The sequence below is a fragment of the Ixodes scapularis genome, unplaced genomic scaffold (assembly GCF_016920785.2).
Source record: "Ixodes scapularis isolate PalLabHiFi unplaced genomic scaffold, ASM1692078v2 PGA_scaffold6__148_contigs__length_123643588, whole genome shotgun sequence".
Lineage (NCBI taxonomy): Eukaryota > Metazoa > Arthropoda > Arachnida > Ixodida > Ixodidae > Ixodes > Ixodes scapularis.
This window is the reverse complement of record NW_024609881.1, coordinates 82908008-82928670: the sequence shown is the minus strand read 5'-3', so window position 1 is coordinate 82928670 and position 20663 is coordinate 82908008. Positions and strand designations below refer to the sequence as shown.

Below are 20663 nucleotides of genomic sequence, written 5' to 3'. Positions count from 1 at the left end.
GCTGAACTTTGTTTCTCGAATGCGGTTTTTTCTGAACGTTTTTTTTTTTTTTTTTTTGTTTTTCAATGTTTTCTTACTAACTGTTTGTTAGCACTGTTCAGTTGTTGGGTTTATTTCGTCATGGCGTAGCGGCCTGGCGGTGATGTAGAGAGCGTGTTCGCACGCATTTGGTTGCGTCCCGTTTAGGGAATGCCCGGGGGAGTTGGTTTTTGTTCTTGCCATGTGCGGCTGAGTTTTCCCGTCTTTATTAAATTATTGATTTTTTTTTTTTGTTTTACTTTTACGTGCCGTCGACTTCTTTGTCTGACTCTCCACCAGGCGTGGACCTATCGCCTTGCCACCGCTCGAACCTAAATACTTCATTTTTTTTTAACGCAATTTTCGTTAAGATCGGAGTTGGGCAATTTAATTCCTATTTATTTATTTTTATTTCCTACCCCTCTCCATGACACACTCTCTGTATGTTTCGCACCGTTTCTGTGTCACCACGTTTGTGTATTACGGAAGTGAAAGGACATTCCCTGGTGGCCTGTGCGATGTGCGGTGAACAAGCCCCAGTGTTTGGTTTCGTAAAGAATTGTATATAATATATCGACGATGTGGTGACTTTCTTTGTCTTAGTAATATGACAGCTAATAGCTAGTCGTGCTAGTTTACTTTGAAAGGTTTATAAATCGAAACAATACAACGTCTGTGCCTTTTGGTTATTGAAAGTCTACTAGGCCTGCTGATTTGGTTAGATATGTATCTCATGGTTCCCGCTCTTATCCAAACATACATAAATATTCAATACCACAAAATCCGTTTATAATTGATTACAAAATGCAGAAGAAAATTTAAGAAAACTTTTTCACAATTCATAGAGACGCATGGGTCGCTATGTCTGACTTAGGTCTTGCAAAACAAAGACGTCTTTTTCCGATATTGAGGCCTAAATATAAAACATGCAAACAAAATATACACTTTCTAGGCTTGATTTTTGTGTAGACAACTATCATATCTACATTTGAACAAAAATAAAAAAACTAAAAAATGGGTTTTTTGAGAAAATCAATTTCAAAATTGGTACTTTTTGGTTTTTGCATAATATTAACGTAAACGTACCGCAAAGGATATTTTATAGAGCCAAGGAATTTTATAATAACTAAAAAGAGCGTGTTTTGGGCTTTCCGTGGACATAAAACATATCGGTGTAACCCAAGTAGATCGCCAGAAATTAATTGTCAAAGTTCGTCAACAATTGACCGAGAAGGCATTTTTGACATTTTTACAGAAAAAAAGCGAAAGGCCTAAAATTATTTCATGGTATTGGAGCCTTCTAAATGTGTCCACAGAGTGCTTCAAAAAAGATAATATAATGTGGACTGAAAATCCATGGCGGTAGATCAAGCGAAACATCCGACCCACGACGGGTGTGAAAAACACTGCTTTTCGCCGCGGCCTCTTTAAAAATTCATAAGTCGAGAACAAAAAATCCGACGAACTTGCAGTTTGTGTCGACTGCGGTTTTAGAAACGGCGCCATAACATATATTTTTTTCATCGAAATTAAAAATTCGACCCTTTTTGCCTGCACGATTTGAGATGAAACCACCCACCTCGTCGATATACCACACGTGGTGATACCGGAAAAAGGGTGCGTAGTTTATCGCTTTGCTGCAAAATACTGTGATGTTTCCTGAGAATATTGTTTAAATTTGGAAGGCGGGCTGAATATGTAACCACCAGGTTTGCGTGCTCGTTTTGTGACATTTTGGGTTGGGGTTGATTGATAACTTGCTCTCGGTCGAGAGCGCGTGCTTTTTCAATGGCCTTATCGACAATGGCTGGTGGATAATTCTGCTTGGATAGCACGAGTTTCAGATTGCTGGCGTTGCGTTCGAATTCATCTAAACTGGAGCATATTCTCCGGAATCTGTGAGCCTGAGAAAAAGGAATACTTGTTTTGCAATGTTTAGGGTGGGAGCTCTTGAAGTGCAGGTACTGTTGACGGTCCGTCGACTTCCTGAAGAGTTTTGTTGTAAGAGAATTCCCGCTGATCTCGACTGTCACGTCAAGAAAATCAATGCTCGTTTTAGAATAACTGTGCGAAAACGTAATACTGGGGTGGAGACCGTTAAAGTCCCGAATGAAGTCTGTGAGTGCTGACTCCCCGTGTGCCCATACCATAAATATATCATCGATGTATCGCTTATAAACCAGAGGTTGCAGAGAGCGACTAGACAAGAAGCGTGACTCTAATACCCCATTCACACGGCAAGCATAAAGGTACCTTTAACATAGGTCCCTTTGCAATCGGCAAATCAGCCCACGCTCTTGGATCGCGAGCACACGCCACGCGCGGAGGATTGCGAACTGATTCGCCGCTGGGCATAAAGGTCCGTTAGCTAAAGGTACCTTTATGGTCGTGTGAGTGGGGTATAAATCGGCCTTTTGTGTGCGCTCCGGTTGCTCGGGGGTGATTGTGCTTAGGAGCTGTAACAAAGACTGCCAAATACTACAAATCAATTTATTTCATTTTATTGATTTAGATTAACATTGTTTATAATTACTAATTTCAAAGTATTACGATAATTTTTTTTGCTCCTGTTCCGAATATTTTTAATACCCTTCATAGTAACTCTTCCTCTTCCACGCGAACATCAACAAGAAGAAGAGGACATTTCACAACCATTCACCCTGAAGAAAAGCGGTCCCCGCTTGAAACGTCGGTGCAGTAAAGAAAGGCCTTTCCTGGATCTCCTCTACTTTCGTTATATATATATATATATACGTGTATACGGCAGAAAAACTCACTTGACACGGTTGTTGGAGTTTTTAAAACGTATTCTTCGTAAATTTAATCGACGTTTCGGCCTGAGCCAGACCTCTGTCTCAGACCGAAACGTCGGCGAACTGTTTTAAAAACTCCAACAACTGTCTCAAGTGTGTTTTTCTGCCGTATATACTTTTCGTCATCCTGCGCTACGCTTTTTCCTTATTTCTACCTCTCTCTCTATATATATACATATATATACGCAGACACAAGAACGTGGGCCGAAATCGATACGGCCACCATGCAGATTCTTGAAGAAAGGCTGGGGCATTTCCCGCGGCGGTCATACACTAACAAAGCATGGTGAATGCAGCCACTCAGCACTTCTCTGCAGACTGATCTGCTTGCACCCTGGTGCAAGCAGATCAGTCCGCTTAGAATGTACATAAAAGACGTGCGCGCGATGCACGTAAAACGACAGAGCCATTTCGAGCGAGACAGCGAGGTTGAACGAAGACCCATTCAGCTCATGAGAGGCCGTGTCGGAGTCGGGGAGCCCTCACTTTGGGTGTGCTGGGCCTCATCAAGGTGGCTACTTCGAAACTTCTTGCGCGAATAGTCGGTAACAGGTTATGATTTCCGGTGAAGCTCCTCTCACCTCTTTCCACTTCAGCGAAGCGAACGCTAAAGTGGAAAGAGGTGGGAAGAGCTTCACCGGAACTCTTCAGCTTTCAACACTACAAAAGATTCAGTTTCCAGGTTTTCCCGCCAGCTTCCGCTACCTTCCCACTTTGTCAGATCCTGCTCCGCGGGTCGATGAGTTTACTGCTTACCCGGTTTGTGTCGCACCAGGGGTCTTAATCGACTCCGATGTCTCTCTTCTCCAAGAGGGGCCAAGGTTGCTGGGTGCCTGAATAGCTAATAGGACGAAGACGATAGTAGCTACGAGTATTGCTACCAAGTAGCGCAGCAAACACTTTCCTCCAGCCATCATGTAGCGCGGCAGGGTTTTAACCGCCTAAAATAATACTTGCACCCTTACTGAGACCCTGGTACTGCGCACAGAATGAATCGCGTGAATATTATGAACACGTACCTTCCGCTTAAAGGTTTGATGCTTGTTGAATGTTCCCAGGAAACGTGCACCTGCGCCCGGCGGCATTAAAAATAAAACTAATCCACGTGCTTGTCCCAGACAGCGACGAAAAGAGTAGAAAAATTAAAGCAATTTTCGTTATGATGTTTACGGTATCGTACACAGTTACACACACACACAGAGCGGAGTCAGACAGCTGAACCGAACTGAGCACCCTTCGTCTTCTTTTTCCTCCTATCCTCTCCCCTCGAAGTGAGGGAGAAGTTTGGAAAACAGCGGGTGGCTGACCGAACTGTTCAGCCGTCGTGCGCAGAAGCACACCGCGTCAAAAGGGGGATGTCCTGAGTGAGAATTCGCTTACTCTCGCGAAAGCGCCTTTTTTCCCAGTTTAACTCGGGAAAAAAAAAAATGCTTGTTCCGTCTACTTTGACAAACTTATCGTTTTTTTTTTTGATTATTTAAAGGTGACTAACACGCGCATAAGAAAACAAAAAGCTTCAGAGGGAGCTTCCCTAACAACATATTGTCTTTGGTGTGTATCGGTAACTCTGGAGATCGGAATACGGGAACGTTGTTTTTAACGTATATAGGTTAGGTTAGAATAGGTATAGATGGGTTTGGTTAGTATATATACTTAGGCGTCTAGCCCGGTGTTGGAAATAAAGCGCAATACCTTCTTACTCAGGCGTTGAGGGGCCGCACTTAAAATATCCGGCTCCGGAAGCTGTGCAAATTAATCGGGTATTTTTTAGTGAATACTTACAACGTCGGTGCTTTTATACTACATGAAGATGCCAATGAGTAATGTTTGTGTTCAAGAGGTACGAAAAATTCTAGCGAACGGGGATTGAACGGACGACGTACTAATCACATGGCACCGTTTTATTCAAGTTCATATAAAAAAGCATTCTAACCGTAACAGTTTCAAAGCTGTCTCTCCTTCGCTCCCAATATTATATGATCGTACTGAATTTATGTTTTTATTTTCAAAGAACGGGTTTTGCCCGCTTTATCGCCCGCTACAAATTGTGATGTCACTCTAATTACGTATTTTCTATCATCAGAAGATTTTAATATCGGTTCTATTCACCGTTTATTGTTGACGGAGATAAACATTCATAAATCGCAAGTGACTGATCTAGAAGAGAAAAAAGATGTCACGCATAAAAAAAGGCTTTTTGATCTACCACCAATTATGCAAAACTAAGACGCAAGCTTGGCTACTTCCTTTTTTTTTTCAGGTTGAAAATGAGTTTGATAGAGAAAGAGGGGGAAGATGATACATTCAATCTTCGAGGATGCGTCTATGGCCTAATGATGGGGAGAAAAAGGAAGGAAAAGAAGATCCAATGTTTTTTGGCGACTTTTAGGGTTAGATAACCATAAACTCACTTTTCTGCAAGACAGAAACAAATCAAACTCCTTCTTTATGCTTGCAGACTGTGTGACGATAAAATTAGGATGGAATTTTGTTGAAATTCTGTTAGCTGCTTGTATCTCGTAGTTCTTTTTTTTATTTTTTTTTATATGTGTGTTTAATGAAGCGTAGAGCGCCGCAACATGAGAGCGCGTGTCATTAGAGCGCGCCTCACGAGAGCGCATATGCTTGCCTTGAGAATGATCGATATTGGGGTCTTCACACGCATGTTTCCACGGAGCTGAGATTTCGACACCAAATGGAGTGGCAATTCGAACTCCTTCATGTTATTTAATTGGCTGAGTACGCAAATTAAGCTGGGCGAAGTGATACAAGCGTGGTGAATGCAGCGGTCTGCAGGCATGCCATTTAAGATAATTTAGTTTGTTCAGGTTATCTATCCCATAATACATTAACGCGTAGTTGTCATCGCTTTCGCTTATAGAGCGGTAAAAAATTGTCACTACTTTCGCTTTGGAGATAATTGTACTTGTCATTTTCGTCCCTCAGAAACAAAAACTCGGTTCGCATGTCCAGATGGGTGAAAAAACAAAATGACCGCATCTCCACTGGGTGAATGATGTTGATTGGGGCGAAGCTCTGGTGGTGCTGATGATACTGATTTTATTGTTCATAGGTAGTGCTAATGGTGCTGATATTTTTTTTATTGATCATAGGTAGTGCTGAGTTCCGGGTTGCGTTTCGACTTCGTTATTACTGCTTTATGGTCGGTGAAATGCAGAGCCAGTGGTTCTTCTAGCGGATCAGCTTGGATCCACTAGAAGCCAGAAAGAGAATGTGTGTTATGGAACGGGGTTATATACACAGTTGAGCAATTGACCGCAGCGCCCTCTCCTCTATAAACGTTGAGCCAATGCATGCAAAGTTTAATGCGATTATATACGCATTTGACTGCAGCGCCCTCTCCTGTATAGACGTTGAGCGGCTAGATGCAACGTTTCATCCATGACATCCCCAGCTCTTGAGTTACTACCACATCTCAGAGCCCCCTACTCGTCCCGCAGTCGTGGCCAAGTGGTTAAGGCGATGGGCTAGAAATCCATTGGGGTCTCCCCGCACAGGTTCGAATCCTGTCGACTGCGCAAACATTTTTTTTTTTCTTTTTGTGAGCACGGGCGCCGGATGGACGGACGGACGGACGGACAAGGCTAGTCCCTAAGGAGCTTCGCCCCTAAAATCAATTTGGTAATGAGCTTCTTGGGGGGAATTGAACATTTTAGTTATTTGCTGAGAGTAAGGCTACAGGAGGCTACCGTGCGCGCGGGTGTTGCATAATTAGCGTGTTTAATTCTGGCAAACGTCGGGAAAACGTCCACTTCAGAAAGCGTTAGAAATCAACCCGTTCGTTCCTACGATTATTGACGAAACATAAAGCTGCACTCCCATATTGTGCAGTGGTGCCTCTCGTGTAACAGATAATCCAATGTATAACGACTAGACCTTTCCGAAAAAGGGCTCCTGTCCGGTTCCCTTTTCAGTGTTCGTGCATTTGGCGCGTAATTTTCTCATCTTCCGAAGCGACAAACATGCGCCTGCTGGGCTGAGGAAATCGCACGCTGGGCTGAGGACTTGTGAGTCGTGGAGTGGTGCATGGAAGTGGACTCGATACCTGAACGTTGTGCCACGGGGAAAGGCAGCTTAGTGACTGCAGCTGTTGTTCAGCGCTCTCGTTACGAGCGCTCTAGTGACACGCGCGCTCTCGTGTCGCTGCGCTCTCGTGGCGAACCTCTAGGGGTGCTTTATGGGCACCTTAATGGATAAATTGTAAACCACTTCCGATGGAGTGCCAATGAGCTTCCAATGTCGTAACATATGGGATAGTCATTGGCATCCCATTGGATAAAATGAGTAATACTTACAATAGATAGATAGATTGGTTTATTTGCGTGCCTGCAAACAGCCAAGTGGCCTGAGCAGCAGTGCACTGTCCTGTACACAGATACATAAAAGTATGAGATAAAAACACAATCAGGCGAAAATGTCTGTTTCACCAAAAAAGGCATCGTGAGTCTGTTGCAGACGTGTCATTAGGCAAGCGCCCAATGACACGCAAAGTGGCACAATGATGTGCCACTGGGCTTCGAACATTGTCCAATATTAGACAGTCAATCACTGGCACCCATTGAATAAATTGAATACCGTTTCAAATAAAGTGCCAATGGGCTTCAAAAGTTGTCCAATATTGGCAAGCCATTGGCACTCCATTGGATAAAATGAATATCATTTCAAATAAAGTAGCATTGGACTTCCAAACATTGTTCCATATTAGACAGTCAATCATTTGCACCCATTCGATAAATTGTTTCAAGTCAAGTGCCAATGAGCTCATAGCGTTGTCCAATATACGGAAATCATTGGCACCCCACTGGATAGATTGAAAACCACTTCCAGTGGAGTGTCAATTAGTTTTCAGTGTTGTCAAATATTAGGTAGTCGCACCCCATTGGATTATATGGATACCACTTCCAATGAAGTGCCTGTGCGCTTTCAGTGTTGTCAAATGTTGGGTAGTCATTGACACCCCATTGAATAAATTGGATACCACTTTCCCTGGAGTGCTAATGGGCCTCCAATGTTGTCCAAAACTGAGAACCTATGCACGAACTCATCTCTCTTACGTCACGGCGCGGTGGTGGCGCGGCGGGCGCACTTCCGGTCTGGGCTGTGGGCGGAAGTCCCCATGGGAGACGAGTATTCCTGCGTTGTTTTGAAAGGAGTCCCATACATGGGTAAATTACTTTCAAAATGTATTTAATTACAATTCGAATTACTTTGCTCCAAAAGTAGTTTAACTACAATTACAATTACTACTACATGAAAGTAATTCATTGCATTACAAATTACTTTAAAAAGTAATGCAATTACTTTGCAACTACTTATTTCTGAGAGTTACCCACCTTGGGCCATATAAAATTAAACGAGTTATATGGCCGCTGTATAAATGTCACGTATTTTACTTTCCGTTTATGAAATTTGTTGAATGAACTATAGAACTTAGCAGTTTGAAGTAATGAACTCCTGCGTTCTTATATTCTCTATAAATAAAAATAAATTATTTTATATACTCCAAGACGCCCGCCCGATCGCTAAGCAAAGTTGGGTTGACACACTTTCGTGAGCCAGGCAAATAAAAATGCGACAATTACAGTCATATCTGAATATTTTATTAGTGTTATATCAAACTACAATCGACATGCCCTAATACCACCACACACAACTACAAACGTTTTATGTTATTGCAAATTATGTACATTGAGTTGAAATACTAATGGCTCAGAAATTTAAAGAACCGAATCGGGGCTCAATTCACAGGTGCGTGTTGAGTCTCCTTAGTGCTTATGCAAATGGTATCCAAGTCAAACCAACATAAATAAATTTGAAAATAATACAAAGAAACAATAATGCGACAGTACTGGTATAATAAAACTCACGTAAAAAAGGCTGATAAGAAAAACTTGAAAACGACGTCGATCATTTAAGGATTACGACAACTTACGAACACATTTCAGCCACGATGATTCGCTGCATCTGTCTGTGGACGCGTAATATGCCGGATGTGGGTAACCGCAGCACGCGAACTGTGGTCGCTTCCACGACACTAGTGTCACAATAGAAGCAACTCTCTTGCCAAGGATTCTGGGTTAATCCAGTGCACGGTAACACCCAAAAAGCTCCTGAAATAGGTCATAAATTTAGGATCGTCATGTAGCTAATCATTAGGATAGCAATGATTCTATCGATGTTATGCGTCTCCAAAAGAAGACCGATTTGAATTGAGCATGGCAAGAACCAACTCGATAGGTCTATGATATACTGCAAACGACTTCATTTTCGTGAATTTCGCGAATCGTCTACAATTCGTGAAAAATAGGTCCCACGAACTATTTACACACGTTGGAATCTATATTGCGATCCCACCGCGTTGCGAAAATTAGAACCCGCGAATTATTCCAAAACTCTGACCTCTTGCACGCCTCGATTTCATGAATTACTTGAGCGTGTTTCAGCTGGAAGATATCGGCGAGTTATTATTACTTTTTTATAACTGTAAGTATTATTAAAAGTGACATAAATGTTGCCTACCCGCAAATGTTTCCGCAAATTGGAGATCGCCTTTCTGTTTGTTGAATATGTTTTAAGAGACGGTGCGCAGAGTTTGCACCTCACGATTATATTTTTTTTTATTGATGCTAGTCTATTCAAAGAATTTTTCGCAAGAAGGCCATGGCAGCCTTTCCTTTTCCATTGTAGATAAGACTGTTGCAGGTTCTCAATGCAAAGCACCACAGCGCGCATCGGGACAGTTACGCAGGCCAGTACAAGAGGAGAACCCGTGGAGGGTCACGATCAATCAATCAATCAATCAATCTTTATTTTTGGCCTTTTAGCCAACGGTGCCCCATACAAAAAGCTGCCAAAGGCAGCTTGACGGGGTCTGGGGCCCGTTTGGAGATTGGCAGCAGGACTAACTTTCCAGAAAAAAAATAAAACACGCTAAAATATTTTTGTTCAAAATACCAAAATCAAAATACCAATATTTACCAAAAATAATAAGGTCGCACACAAGCGCACAAACCAGAAAAATATACGCACAGCTTCTGTTCATAATATCTACAAAATATAACACTTTCTAAAAGAGAAATGCGGTTAGCAAGAAGCAATATATCAACAACAAAAAAAGCGTACGCAGCCATTTTTCACATTACACAGAAAAAACCTTTTTAACAAGAATAGATATACCACACAATAAAATTATTTCCCATTTATTTAAACACAATGTCCGATAGGACTATAAGAAGTAAATCAATAATAATTTCCTTCCCATGTTATATATATCAATATTGTTGGTAAGTAAATCGTTAAGTAATGAAGGTAGACAATAAGTGATTGACCGATAAGTATAATTAGTACGAGCTCGAGGTACGATCCATCTTTCCGAGAGGCGCGCGTGTTGATGCGATGAGGATGTTCGGAGAGGTTCGCCATTTCGCATAAAAACAAAATATGGTCAGAAGTTGAAAAGCGGAAACTATGCAGCAGTCTATAGTCGTACATCTTTTCAATGGTAATTACTTTATATTGGGCAAATAGGGGCTTTGTATGAGCCATGCAGTGTTCATTGGCAATGCAACGGAGCATTTTCTTTTGAAGTAACGTAAGCTTTTTAATATTTATTTGAGTAGTCTTCCCCCAAATAAGATTACAGTAATTGATGTAGGACTGAAATAGTAAATAGTAAATTTGTAGTTTAGCATTAAGTGGAAAAACTGAGCGACAGTGTGACATGATTCCAACCACTTTGGACAGCTTCTTGACGAGATAATCGACATGGTCATTCCACAAAAGATGCTCAGAAAAAATTATTCCGAGCGTTTTATGACTTTTTACGAACTCAATTGGTGTAGAACCAATTGTAATGTTGTTGTAAATAGCTACAGCTTTGTTCTTCGGTCGAAAAACAATAGCCTTTGTTTTCTGGATGTTGATCTTAAGGCCATTGCTGTTGGATCACATAAAAAAACCGGCTAAGGACATTATTTGCGTCGGCTATTAATTTTTCAACATTCGTTTCAGCAAGAAATAGGCTCGTGTCGTCAGCATATATTATATATTTTATTTGTTTATTGATGTTGACGATGTCATTAATATATATATTAAATAACATAGGCCCAAGAATACTGCCCTGGGGGACACCACATCGCACTTTAAGAAAAGGTGATGTATGACCATCGATCACAACACATTGGGCAGGTTGCTCAAGATAAGAGTAAAAAAAAAAGATAGGGGTACGCCACGGACACCGTAACAGTATAGTTTATCTAATATAATTTTGTGGTTGATGAAATCGAATGCCTTACTAAAATCTATGAATATGCCTAGGGTAAATAATCGCTTTTCTATATTTTTCAAAATAATTTCCTTTTGTTGAAGTAATGCAGATTCTGTAGACTTTCCTTTACGGAAACCAAATTGACAATCCGTTAACGCAGAATGCTTATTAAAGAAAGAGTTTAGGCGTTTTAAAATAATCGTTTCAAGTCCTTTGGAACATACTGGAAGTATAGAGATAGGTCTGTAGTTCGTTAGGAGATTTCTGTATCCTCCTTTAAATATAACAGATACTTTAGCTAATTTCATTTTACGGGGAAATGTTCCTGATGACAAGGCAAGGTTAAAAATGTGCACCAAGCAAGGTGCGATGTTATTAAGAACAAATTTCACAGGCCTAACTTGTAAGTCATCTGTATCGCAGCTTCTACTGTTGCCGAGACCCGCAAACGCGTTATATACTTCGTGTTCATCAGTCGACGTTAAAAAAAGTGTCTCGTGTACTGTGTCTTCAATAAAGTTTGAAGCATTGACATTATGTGGTGGTGGATTTAAATTTACAAAAGCTGTGTTAAAGTGTTCTGCTAACAACGTTCCCGATATATTTTTGCCATTGATTGAAAGTTCGCCTACATCATCACGCTGTCCACCGCGGCGTAAAACTTCATTTATAGTTTTCCAAACTATTTCTGGACGTTTTTTTAGAATTTTTCTTAAAGAGCTGCGTATAATACTCGTGCTTAACCTTTCGTAACTCAGATGTCAGGCGGTTCCGAAATTGCTTAAAAATTATCAGTTTATTGGGATTTCTCGTCGATAAAAAGGACCTGTACAGACGATCCCTCTTTTTTAGCTTTCTGAAGTGCAGAGGGTGTGATCCAGGGCTTGCGAATATTTTTAGCAACTGTTTTTGTTTCACAGGGAAAATTCGAGCTATAAATTTTGCTGAAGACGTCAATAAATGCGTTGTACGCCTCATCTACGCATGTTTTAGAATAGACTGGGTCCCAGTCAGTGTGGGAGGTCTCTGTCCTAAACGTTTCCAAATTACGCTCGGATATGTTCTGAAAAACATATGTAACTCTATTTGAGCTTTTTACGAAAGTACTATAGGAACAGGATATGAATATGGGAATGTGGTCACTAATGTCACTAGCGATTGTACCAGCGTCATGAACATTTTCACAAACATTTGTAATTAAAAGGTCGAGGGCGCTTGAGGAGGAAATATTTATTCTAGTGGGAGACTGGATAACATTCATGAAACCATTTGAGCTTATAATGTTATTCAATTGTGACGAAAGAATCGAATGTTGCAAAGCATTTACATTGAAATCCCCTCCTAGAAAAAGGTTTAACTTATTTACCGATATAAAATCGAGATATCTACCCAAAAACAAACCAAACCTTTCAAAACACGCTGACGGCGGCCTATATACAACCGAGCAAATTAGATTATTACTTCTCACTGTTAATATTTCAAAGTCTTCTGTCATTTCAATGTACGTTTCCAGAATTTCACACCGGATGTCTTGCCGAACGTAAGTAGAAACACCTCCCCCGCGTTTCTATTTCCGATTTAAATAAAAATTATTATACCCTTTTAAGACATACATATCATCGCCATCATGATACCATGTTTCAGTGAAGAAAGAAACGTCGAATTGGTATGGAAAAGTGAGAAATTAGGGTATCTAATTCATCCATTTTATTTTTGAGAGAGCGCACATTGAGATGAAAGGCTGCTATACTTCGTTTCAGCTTCGGTCCGAGCGCGGCCGATGTTATGAGCCAAAGGGCCAATCAAACAGCGTAAAGAGTGCTACGTCATGGCGTGCTCTCTGCGCCTGATAGGACTAGCCGGCGGAGGAGCGCGCACAGAGCGACGGCGAATAGCGGCTGGTCCTATCAACTGCAGAGAGCACGCCATGACGTTGTGCCTCTTTCGCTGTTTGATTGGCCCTTCGGCTCATAACATTGGCCGCGCTCGGACCGAAGCTGAAACGAAGTATAGACTGCTCCTAGTTTCTAAACATTCTATGTCATCTGATGGCAAAATAAAATCGTGATACCACCCAGCCATGTAGTGTGATAGTAGCTTATATCAGTTCCTAGCAAAGTTTGGCAAGGTCATCTTCAGTCACAATTTGAATGCTCGGGGCACTGTCAGTCTTTTTGGCGAAGATCTTTCCATTTGTAACCTACACAAATTTCCAGTGAAATTCGGGCTTTTTGCCGATAGCTTGCCCAAGCAAACGCTTGAGCGCTGGGCATAAATGCTCATTCACAAAGACTGGTACAGCCGGTGACAAGCCGAGATCAACGGATGTGATACGTCTTTTTTTTTTTTTGCCTTCATAAGTACAACATCGCGTTTACAGCGGGATGCAAACTGAATGACGATGTTACTTTCCCACGTAATACGTGTTGGCACACGATGACACACTTCAACATGGGCGGGCGTTATCGGCTCACCGATAAGGTCACCGATCTGGGCCAAAACGGCTTCAAGGTCTTCATTGTCACGTTTTGCCAGGCCTTTAACTTCTAAGTTTGCATTTCGCGTATATTGCTCACAGTGAAGTAGCCTAGCCTGGAACTGCTTCATGTCTTTTTGCATAGCTTCATTTGTTTGGCGAAGGTTGTCGTTTTGGTTTTTTAAGGTCATGTTTTCCCTTAGAACATCATCTATCTTCTGTTCCATTTGTTCGAAATGGGCATTCATGAAGTCCATGCCAGACTTAACCTCGCGCAGGTCTGCCCTAATGTCCCTGTCGAATGAGTCTTTCAGCGTCCTAACTTCTTTCTTCAAATCTTCCTTTAACCCACCAAACAGTTTGGTGAGGTCCTTTGCTATTTCGTGAGCAAACAACAAAATTCAAACAAATAGCACTACACGCTGTGGCAGCAGCGACAATAATAATAATAATAATAATAATAATATATATATATATATATATATATATATATATTATAAGGAAGAAGAAGTGGCACGGACAGACAGGCAGGGGTTTGACCAAGCGCGCGCTCGGCACGGGCGCTTCTTGAATGCTGTACCGCCATTCATACTGGTCGCATTTTCCTCCTATCTTCTATTAAATCTCTTTTATCAACGTCTCAACACTTGGTGGAGGTGCGCTAGCGATCCCCAACCTGATAATCTGGTAATTCCGACCTGGAGCTGCGCAGCGGACGGTCGACTGTCACAACCATGAACGACGATAACGGGAATGTAAGAGACCAGCGCCCCACCAACACTTCAACGGTCAAAACTCGCCAACGTGACCCCCAGGATTTCACCGGTTCAGCCGACGCTGACGTTCTGGACTGGCTCAAAAATTACGACCGGGTGAGCCAACACAACCGTTGGGACGACACCATCAAACTCGCCAACGTCGTATTTTTCCTCAAAGGGACTGCACTCCAATGGTACGACAATCACGAGGAAGAAATTAATTCATGGGATGCGTTCAAAACCGCCTTCGCAGACGTCTTCGGTACACCTGAACGCAGAAGACAACAAGCGCGGGACAAACTCTCCAGGAGGTACCAAGCCCCCTCCGAAACATCGACGTCCTACATCGAGGACGTCCTTCGCCTCTGCGGACGTGTCAACGCAGCTATGCCGGAGGACGAAAAAATCAAGCACCTCTTCAAAGGATTATCCCAAGAGCTGTTTTCCATCGTCGCACCCAGGTCACCTCAGACCGTGCAGCAGCTCATTGCAGAATGCAAGCATTATGAAGACCTTCAATGTGGTCGGATCTGCAACACCGGATTTGAACGGCTCCCTGAAGTTTCAACTACAACTGCCGACACTGACCTCCCCAATCTCATCAGGCGAATAATTCGAGACGAACTACGCGACTTCTTGGGATCCCTGCGCCTCTCAGCCAGTTCTTCAATCTCGCAACCCGAGGCGCCTAAGATTGAACAGGTAATCAAAGACGAACTTCGTGCTGCCCTTGGTCCTATTTCTTCGTCGTCTCCCACATGCATGGCACCATCGACTTCCTCACCACCCATCTGCTCTTTACAGCACTCAGCACCACACATTTGCGCTCTGCAAACTTCTCACAACGTCTCAATTCCATCCACACGCTACCTATCACCCCGGCGGACAGAGGAATGGCGCACTCAAGATCAACGTCCGATATGCTTCTACTGTCACGCCCCAGGTCATATCATCCGCTACTGCCGACGCCGCATGAATGCTGAAGCCTACAGTCGCACCCCACAGAATCAAACTCGACATTCTGACGACCACGACACGCGCCGGAATTTCGACAACCACGGCAGTTCCAGTGACCGCCGCAATTTTGACGACCATCGCAACACACGTCCCTTTCCAGCTGCTGAATTCCGACGTGGTCGATCACCCTCCCCCTATCCTCGACGAAACCGCTCCGTCTCGCCGTTCACTGACGCTACTACCGGACTTCCGTCGTCAAACTAAGCAGCGCAGCCTGTCTTAACAATGGAGGTCAGGCTGCACTACCGTCTCCGGTCCTAAATCCTCCTTACCTTGGCCCTACAACTATTACCGTCTACATTGGAGAAGAAAAACTTTTAGCATTAGTTGACACAGGTGCTGCAAAATCCTGCATTTCTAATCAGCTTCGCCGCCGTTTACACAAAGTGCTCACCCCTCCACCCGCTGGACATTTTCTACGGATGGGAAACAGTGAACTTGTGCAACCTCTTGGCTACTGCACCATCCCTATTTCTATCGGAGGCACTTCCTATATCATTTTGTTTACTGTACTTGCTAATTGTGTCGTCGACGTTATTTTGGGATGGGATTTTTTGTCGGCCACCGAGGCATTCATTGACTGCGCCAGCCGCGAACTTCATTTGAGCACTCGGCAGACTAGTTACGACGTGTACGAAAATTCACCCATTTCGCTTCACACCGACGACGATTACCTGTTGCCCCCCCTTTCCGCTATTGCTCTCACACTCCTGCCGGACCGTCCATTCGAAAGCACCACTGGTTTCATTGAACCCATTGCCAACTTTGTCGCAAAAAAGCCAGTTATTCTTCCCTACTGCATCGCCACGACAACTCAAGGACAAGTTTCTCTTTTCGTCACCAACACATCTACTGAGTCGCAAATTGTTCCCCGTGGTGCACGTTTGGCCACTCTAACATCTCATTCTTATACCACGCTTGCAACGCTCTCTGAACTTACATCTACGAGGCTACCGTCAGCTGCCCAAAGCACCGCCGCACAAGTTGCTAAAATGGTAGACTCTAGCTTGCCTCCTCACCAGAAGGAAGCCCTAACAAAGCTTCTTGTTTCGTATGAACAAATCTTCGATTTTAATAGCCGCTCTCTAGCTCAAACTTCGGTAGTCTCTCATTACATTGACACCGGCACAGCATCTCCCATTCGAAGCCGCCCTTATAGATTTTCACCCACCGAACGTAAGGCCGTCGACGATCACGTCAGAGATATGCTCCAAAGAAACATAATCGAGCCTTCATCCAGCCCATGGTCGGCCCCTGTTGTTCTCACTAAGAAAAAAGACGGATCATGGCGATTTTGTGTAGATTACCGTCGACTTAACAAGATCACCACTAAAGACGGCTATCCCTTACCTAGAATCGACGACACCCTCGACACTCTTCAGGGATCATCATTTTTTTCGTCCATGGACCTTAGAAGCGGTTATTGGCAGATACCCATGGCCGACGCCGACAAGCCAAAAACTGCTTTCGTTACACCCTCCGGCCTATACCAGTTTAATGTCATGCCGTTTGGCCTGTCCAATGCACCTGCCACGTTCGAACGCATGATGGACACTGTGCTACGGGGTCTCACGTGGAGAACCTGCCTTTGTTACCTCGACGACGTAATTGTTTTCTCCGCCTCATTCAACGAGCACTTGCACAGGCTAGAAGAAGTGCTGAATTGCTTTCTCACCGCCAATTTGCAACTGAAGACAAAAAAAATGTATCTTTGCAGCTCGCCAAATTCAGGTCCTCGGTCATATCATTAGTGCAGATGGCATTCGCCCTGACCCATCTAAATTACAAGCTGTTTCCGAATTTCCATCTCCGAAAAATTTAAAAGACCTTCGGTCCTTTCTCGGCCTTTGCACATACTTCAGAAAATTTATACCCGGATTCTCCCACATCGCTGAACCTCTCAACACGCTACTCCGTAACAACACCGCTTTCCAATGGAATCGCCCTCAAAGCAATGCTTTTCAAGCCCTGAAAACCGCCCTAACGACTGTCCCAGTGCTCGGCCACTTCGTTCCTGGCTCTGACACTGAGATACGTACAGACGCCAGTGGCCATGGCCTCGGCGCCGTACTGGCCCAGAACATTTCCGGTGTCCAGAGAGTAATCGCCTACGCCAGCCGCACATTAACGAAAAGTGAACGTAACTATACCATAACTGAACGCGAGTGCTTGGCCGTTGTGTGGGCGATCTCGAAGTTCCGTCCCTACCTATACGGCACACACTTCACTATTGTAACCGATCATTACGCCCTATGCTGGTTATCCACCCTAAAAGACCCTTCAGGAAGACTCGGACGTTGGTCCCTGAAACTCCAAGACTATAACTACACGATTCATTACAAATCTGGAAAACGACACCTTGATGCTGACAGCCTTTCCAGATGCCCCCTTCCCCATGGGTCGCAATGTTCGAACTCCTCCGCCCACGAAGACACAACAGCTGTCCTGAGCTCCGTCAACATTGCAGAAGAGCAACGGTTCGATTCTTTATTGCACCCCATTATTCAATGCCTTGAAGGCGCTTTGCCGCATCCTTCTGTGCAAATTCAGCGCCGTGCCCGTCTTTTTCAACTCAGAGATGGCATACTTTATAGGCGAAACTACGACACACAACAAGGACGGCCATGGCTTTTAGTGATTCCCCGCCGACTACAAAAGGATCTTATCCAAGCAAGCCATGACGACCCTACAGCTGGCCACCTTGGATTTTCTAAAACTTACTTTCGCATCCGAGGCAGTTACTTTTGGACAGGCATGACCCGCAGCATCAGCAAGTACGTTCGAGCGTGCCACCACTGCCAGACCAAGAAACGTCCTACCACAAAGCCTCCAGGTTGCCTACAACCCCTTCCCCAACCGCACCGCCCATTTGAACGCATCGGAATTGACTTCCTTGGCCCCTTTCCCCAATCCACTCACAACAACAAGTGGATACTTGTTGCGATTGACCATTTAACACGCTACGTCGAGACGGCCTCCGTTCCCGCCGCTACCGCCCACGAAGTCGCAAACTTTTTTATCCACTCGATACTGCTGCGCCATGGAGCTCCACAATACATAATCACCGATCGAGGCACTCCCTTTCTATCCAACGTGCTCGAAGATGTCCTCCGCCTTTCTTCGACTGTTCACAGCGTTACAACAGCCTACCACCCACAAACAAATGGATTAACAGAGCGCTTCAACCATACTATCGCTGACATGGTTTCAATGTACGTAGCCGATCATCACGACAATTGGGACATCATCCTCCCCTACGTAACCTATGCATACAATACTGCACGACAATCTACCACGGGACACTCTCCCTACTACTTGCTCTATGCATCCGAACCCCTAACACCTCTTGACACGATATTACCCTACCAACCTGACGGCTTCATGCAACCCTACGCAGAGGAGATTGTCTCCAGAGCAGAAGACGCCCGTCAGCTTGCCCGCATCCGCACCCTTAAATCCCAGCAACAACAAAAACTGCGCTATGACGACCGCCACCTCCCCACTGCCTATAAAATAGGTGACGAAGTCCTCTTGTGGTCTCCCCGGCGAGCACCGGGCAAGTGCGAGAAGTTCCTTAAACAGTTTTTTGGCCCTTTTCGTGTCATCCGACAGCTTTCCCCAACCAATTATGAAGTCGAGCCCGTTACGCCGCACCGCGACCTTCGCTCTAAGTCCTCCGACGTGGTACACATCAGCCGCATGAAGCCCTATTACCGCCAAGACTCATAATCTAAACGCGCCGGATGACCGGCGCTTACAACACCGGGGGGATATTGTAAGGAAGAAGTGGCCCGGACAGACAGGCAGGGGTTTGACCAAGCGCGCGCTCGGCACGGGCGCTTCTTGAATGCTGTACCGCCATTCATACTGGTCGCATTTTCCTCATATCTTATATTAAATCTCTTTTATCAACGTCTCAACAATATATATATATATATATATTGCCGCGCGCGCAGCTGGCCAAGCAGGCAGCGCGCGCGTGGCCTAACGGTTATCGCGCTTGCTTTCCACGCTGAAAGCCAGGGTTCGATTCCTGGTCGCGGAGGCACATTTTTGTTGACTCCGTAAAGTAATGTTCTGGTAAATTCGAGAACCATCTTCCTGATTCGAGGTTAGAATGTCCTACGCGCCGAACCTTCTACGCCGAACGATCCAGAAACCCACGAGGGTACATGGGATTCCGCCAGGCGAGCGGAGTCAGTTTTCGCCCCAGCGTTCGACTGTGCTGCTACGCCGACTTCGACGCCCGCGACGCTCTGTTATTATCTTTATACTCTTTTATTTTTGGCACAAGTTCGCCACATTAAACGTTTATTTCTTCCTGTTTATTTCCTTTTATTTTAGTCACCACCCGTGACATTTTGGTAGAGGAGCGGGGTACCCCATGTCCGTGCAGCGCAGCCCTCCGAGTTCCCGCAGTACAAGTCCGAACCCAAGCTCCCGAGGACCCAACGAAGACCAGATTGAGACTCGATCAAGTCGCCGCACCCAAGGGCTACACCCGGAATACGGACTTTTACCACCCAGGACCAGGCAGCCGACCATGGCCAACCAGTCGCAGACCCCCGCCGCTTTTAGCGTCGTCTACCTACCCGTCGCTCCTCGGACACCGGCTCAATTCCACGCCGAGCAGTACGAAGACGTCGAAGACTGGATTGACCAGTATGAACGCGTCGCCCGCCACAATTGCTGGACCGACGAGCAGCGCCTGCACAATGTCTATTTTTCGCTCGAGGGGACCGCGAAGCACTGGTACGAAAATCATGAGTCCTCCCTGACGTCGTGGGACATTTTCAAGACCGATCTCAAGGCTACCTTCACCAACCACCACCGCCGAGAGAGAGCCGAGGACCTACTGCGAACCAGAACCCAGGGCCCCAACGAGAGTGTCACCGGCTTCGTAGAGGACGTCCTGCGCCTGAGCGCCCGCGCCGACCCTCGGGCTACAGAAGAGAAGAAGCTACGAATCCTCATGCGGGGCGTGAGAGAAAACATCTTTGGTGGCCTTGTCCGCAGCCCTCCGACAACTGTCGAAGATTTTGTCGCCGAGGCAACGAACATCGGGCGTGCCCTGCAAGCCCGAGCCAGCCACTACAACCGACTCCCCGACACGCCTGTTGCTTCGACGCTGGCATCTTCCCGAATCGACGAGGGCCGCATCCGCGCTGACAACCTTCGTGAAATTGTCCGGGACATCGTCCGGGAAGAGCTCCGGAAAATTCTACCCGACGCTGATCGCCTCGCCTCGATCTCTATCGCCGAGGTCGTGCGGGAAGAAGTTCAGAGAGCCATCC

General features: G+C 44.8%; 1 protein-coding gene across 1 annotated transcript; it reads left to right on the top strand.

Annotated features, from left to right (window-relative positions):
* The first annotated feature begins 4641 nt into the window (after nucleotides 1-4641).
* LOC115320229 lies at nucleotides 4642-15573 on the top strand. Its single transcript, XM_040221638.1, has 2 exons — nucleotides 4642-4671; nucleotides 14299-15573. The coding sequence occupies exons 1-2, from the start codon at nucleotides 4642-4644 to the stop codon at nucleotides 15571-15573; spliced, it is 1305 nt and encodes a 434-aa protein (XP_040077572.1).
* Nucleotides 15574-20663: the final 5090 nt, after the last annotated feature.

Bases quoted from the DNA above. Each gene is read 5' to 3' on its own strand.
- LOC115320229 (XM_040221638.1), top strand. From the start codon at position 4,642: ATGCCAATGAGTAATGTTTGTGTTCAAGAG. The intron at 4,672-14,298 runs GTACGAAAAATT...TCCGACCTGGAG, and splicing joins GTAATGTTTGTGTTCAAGAG to CTGCGCAGCGGACGGTCGAC.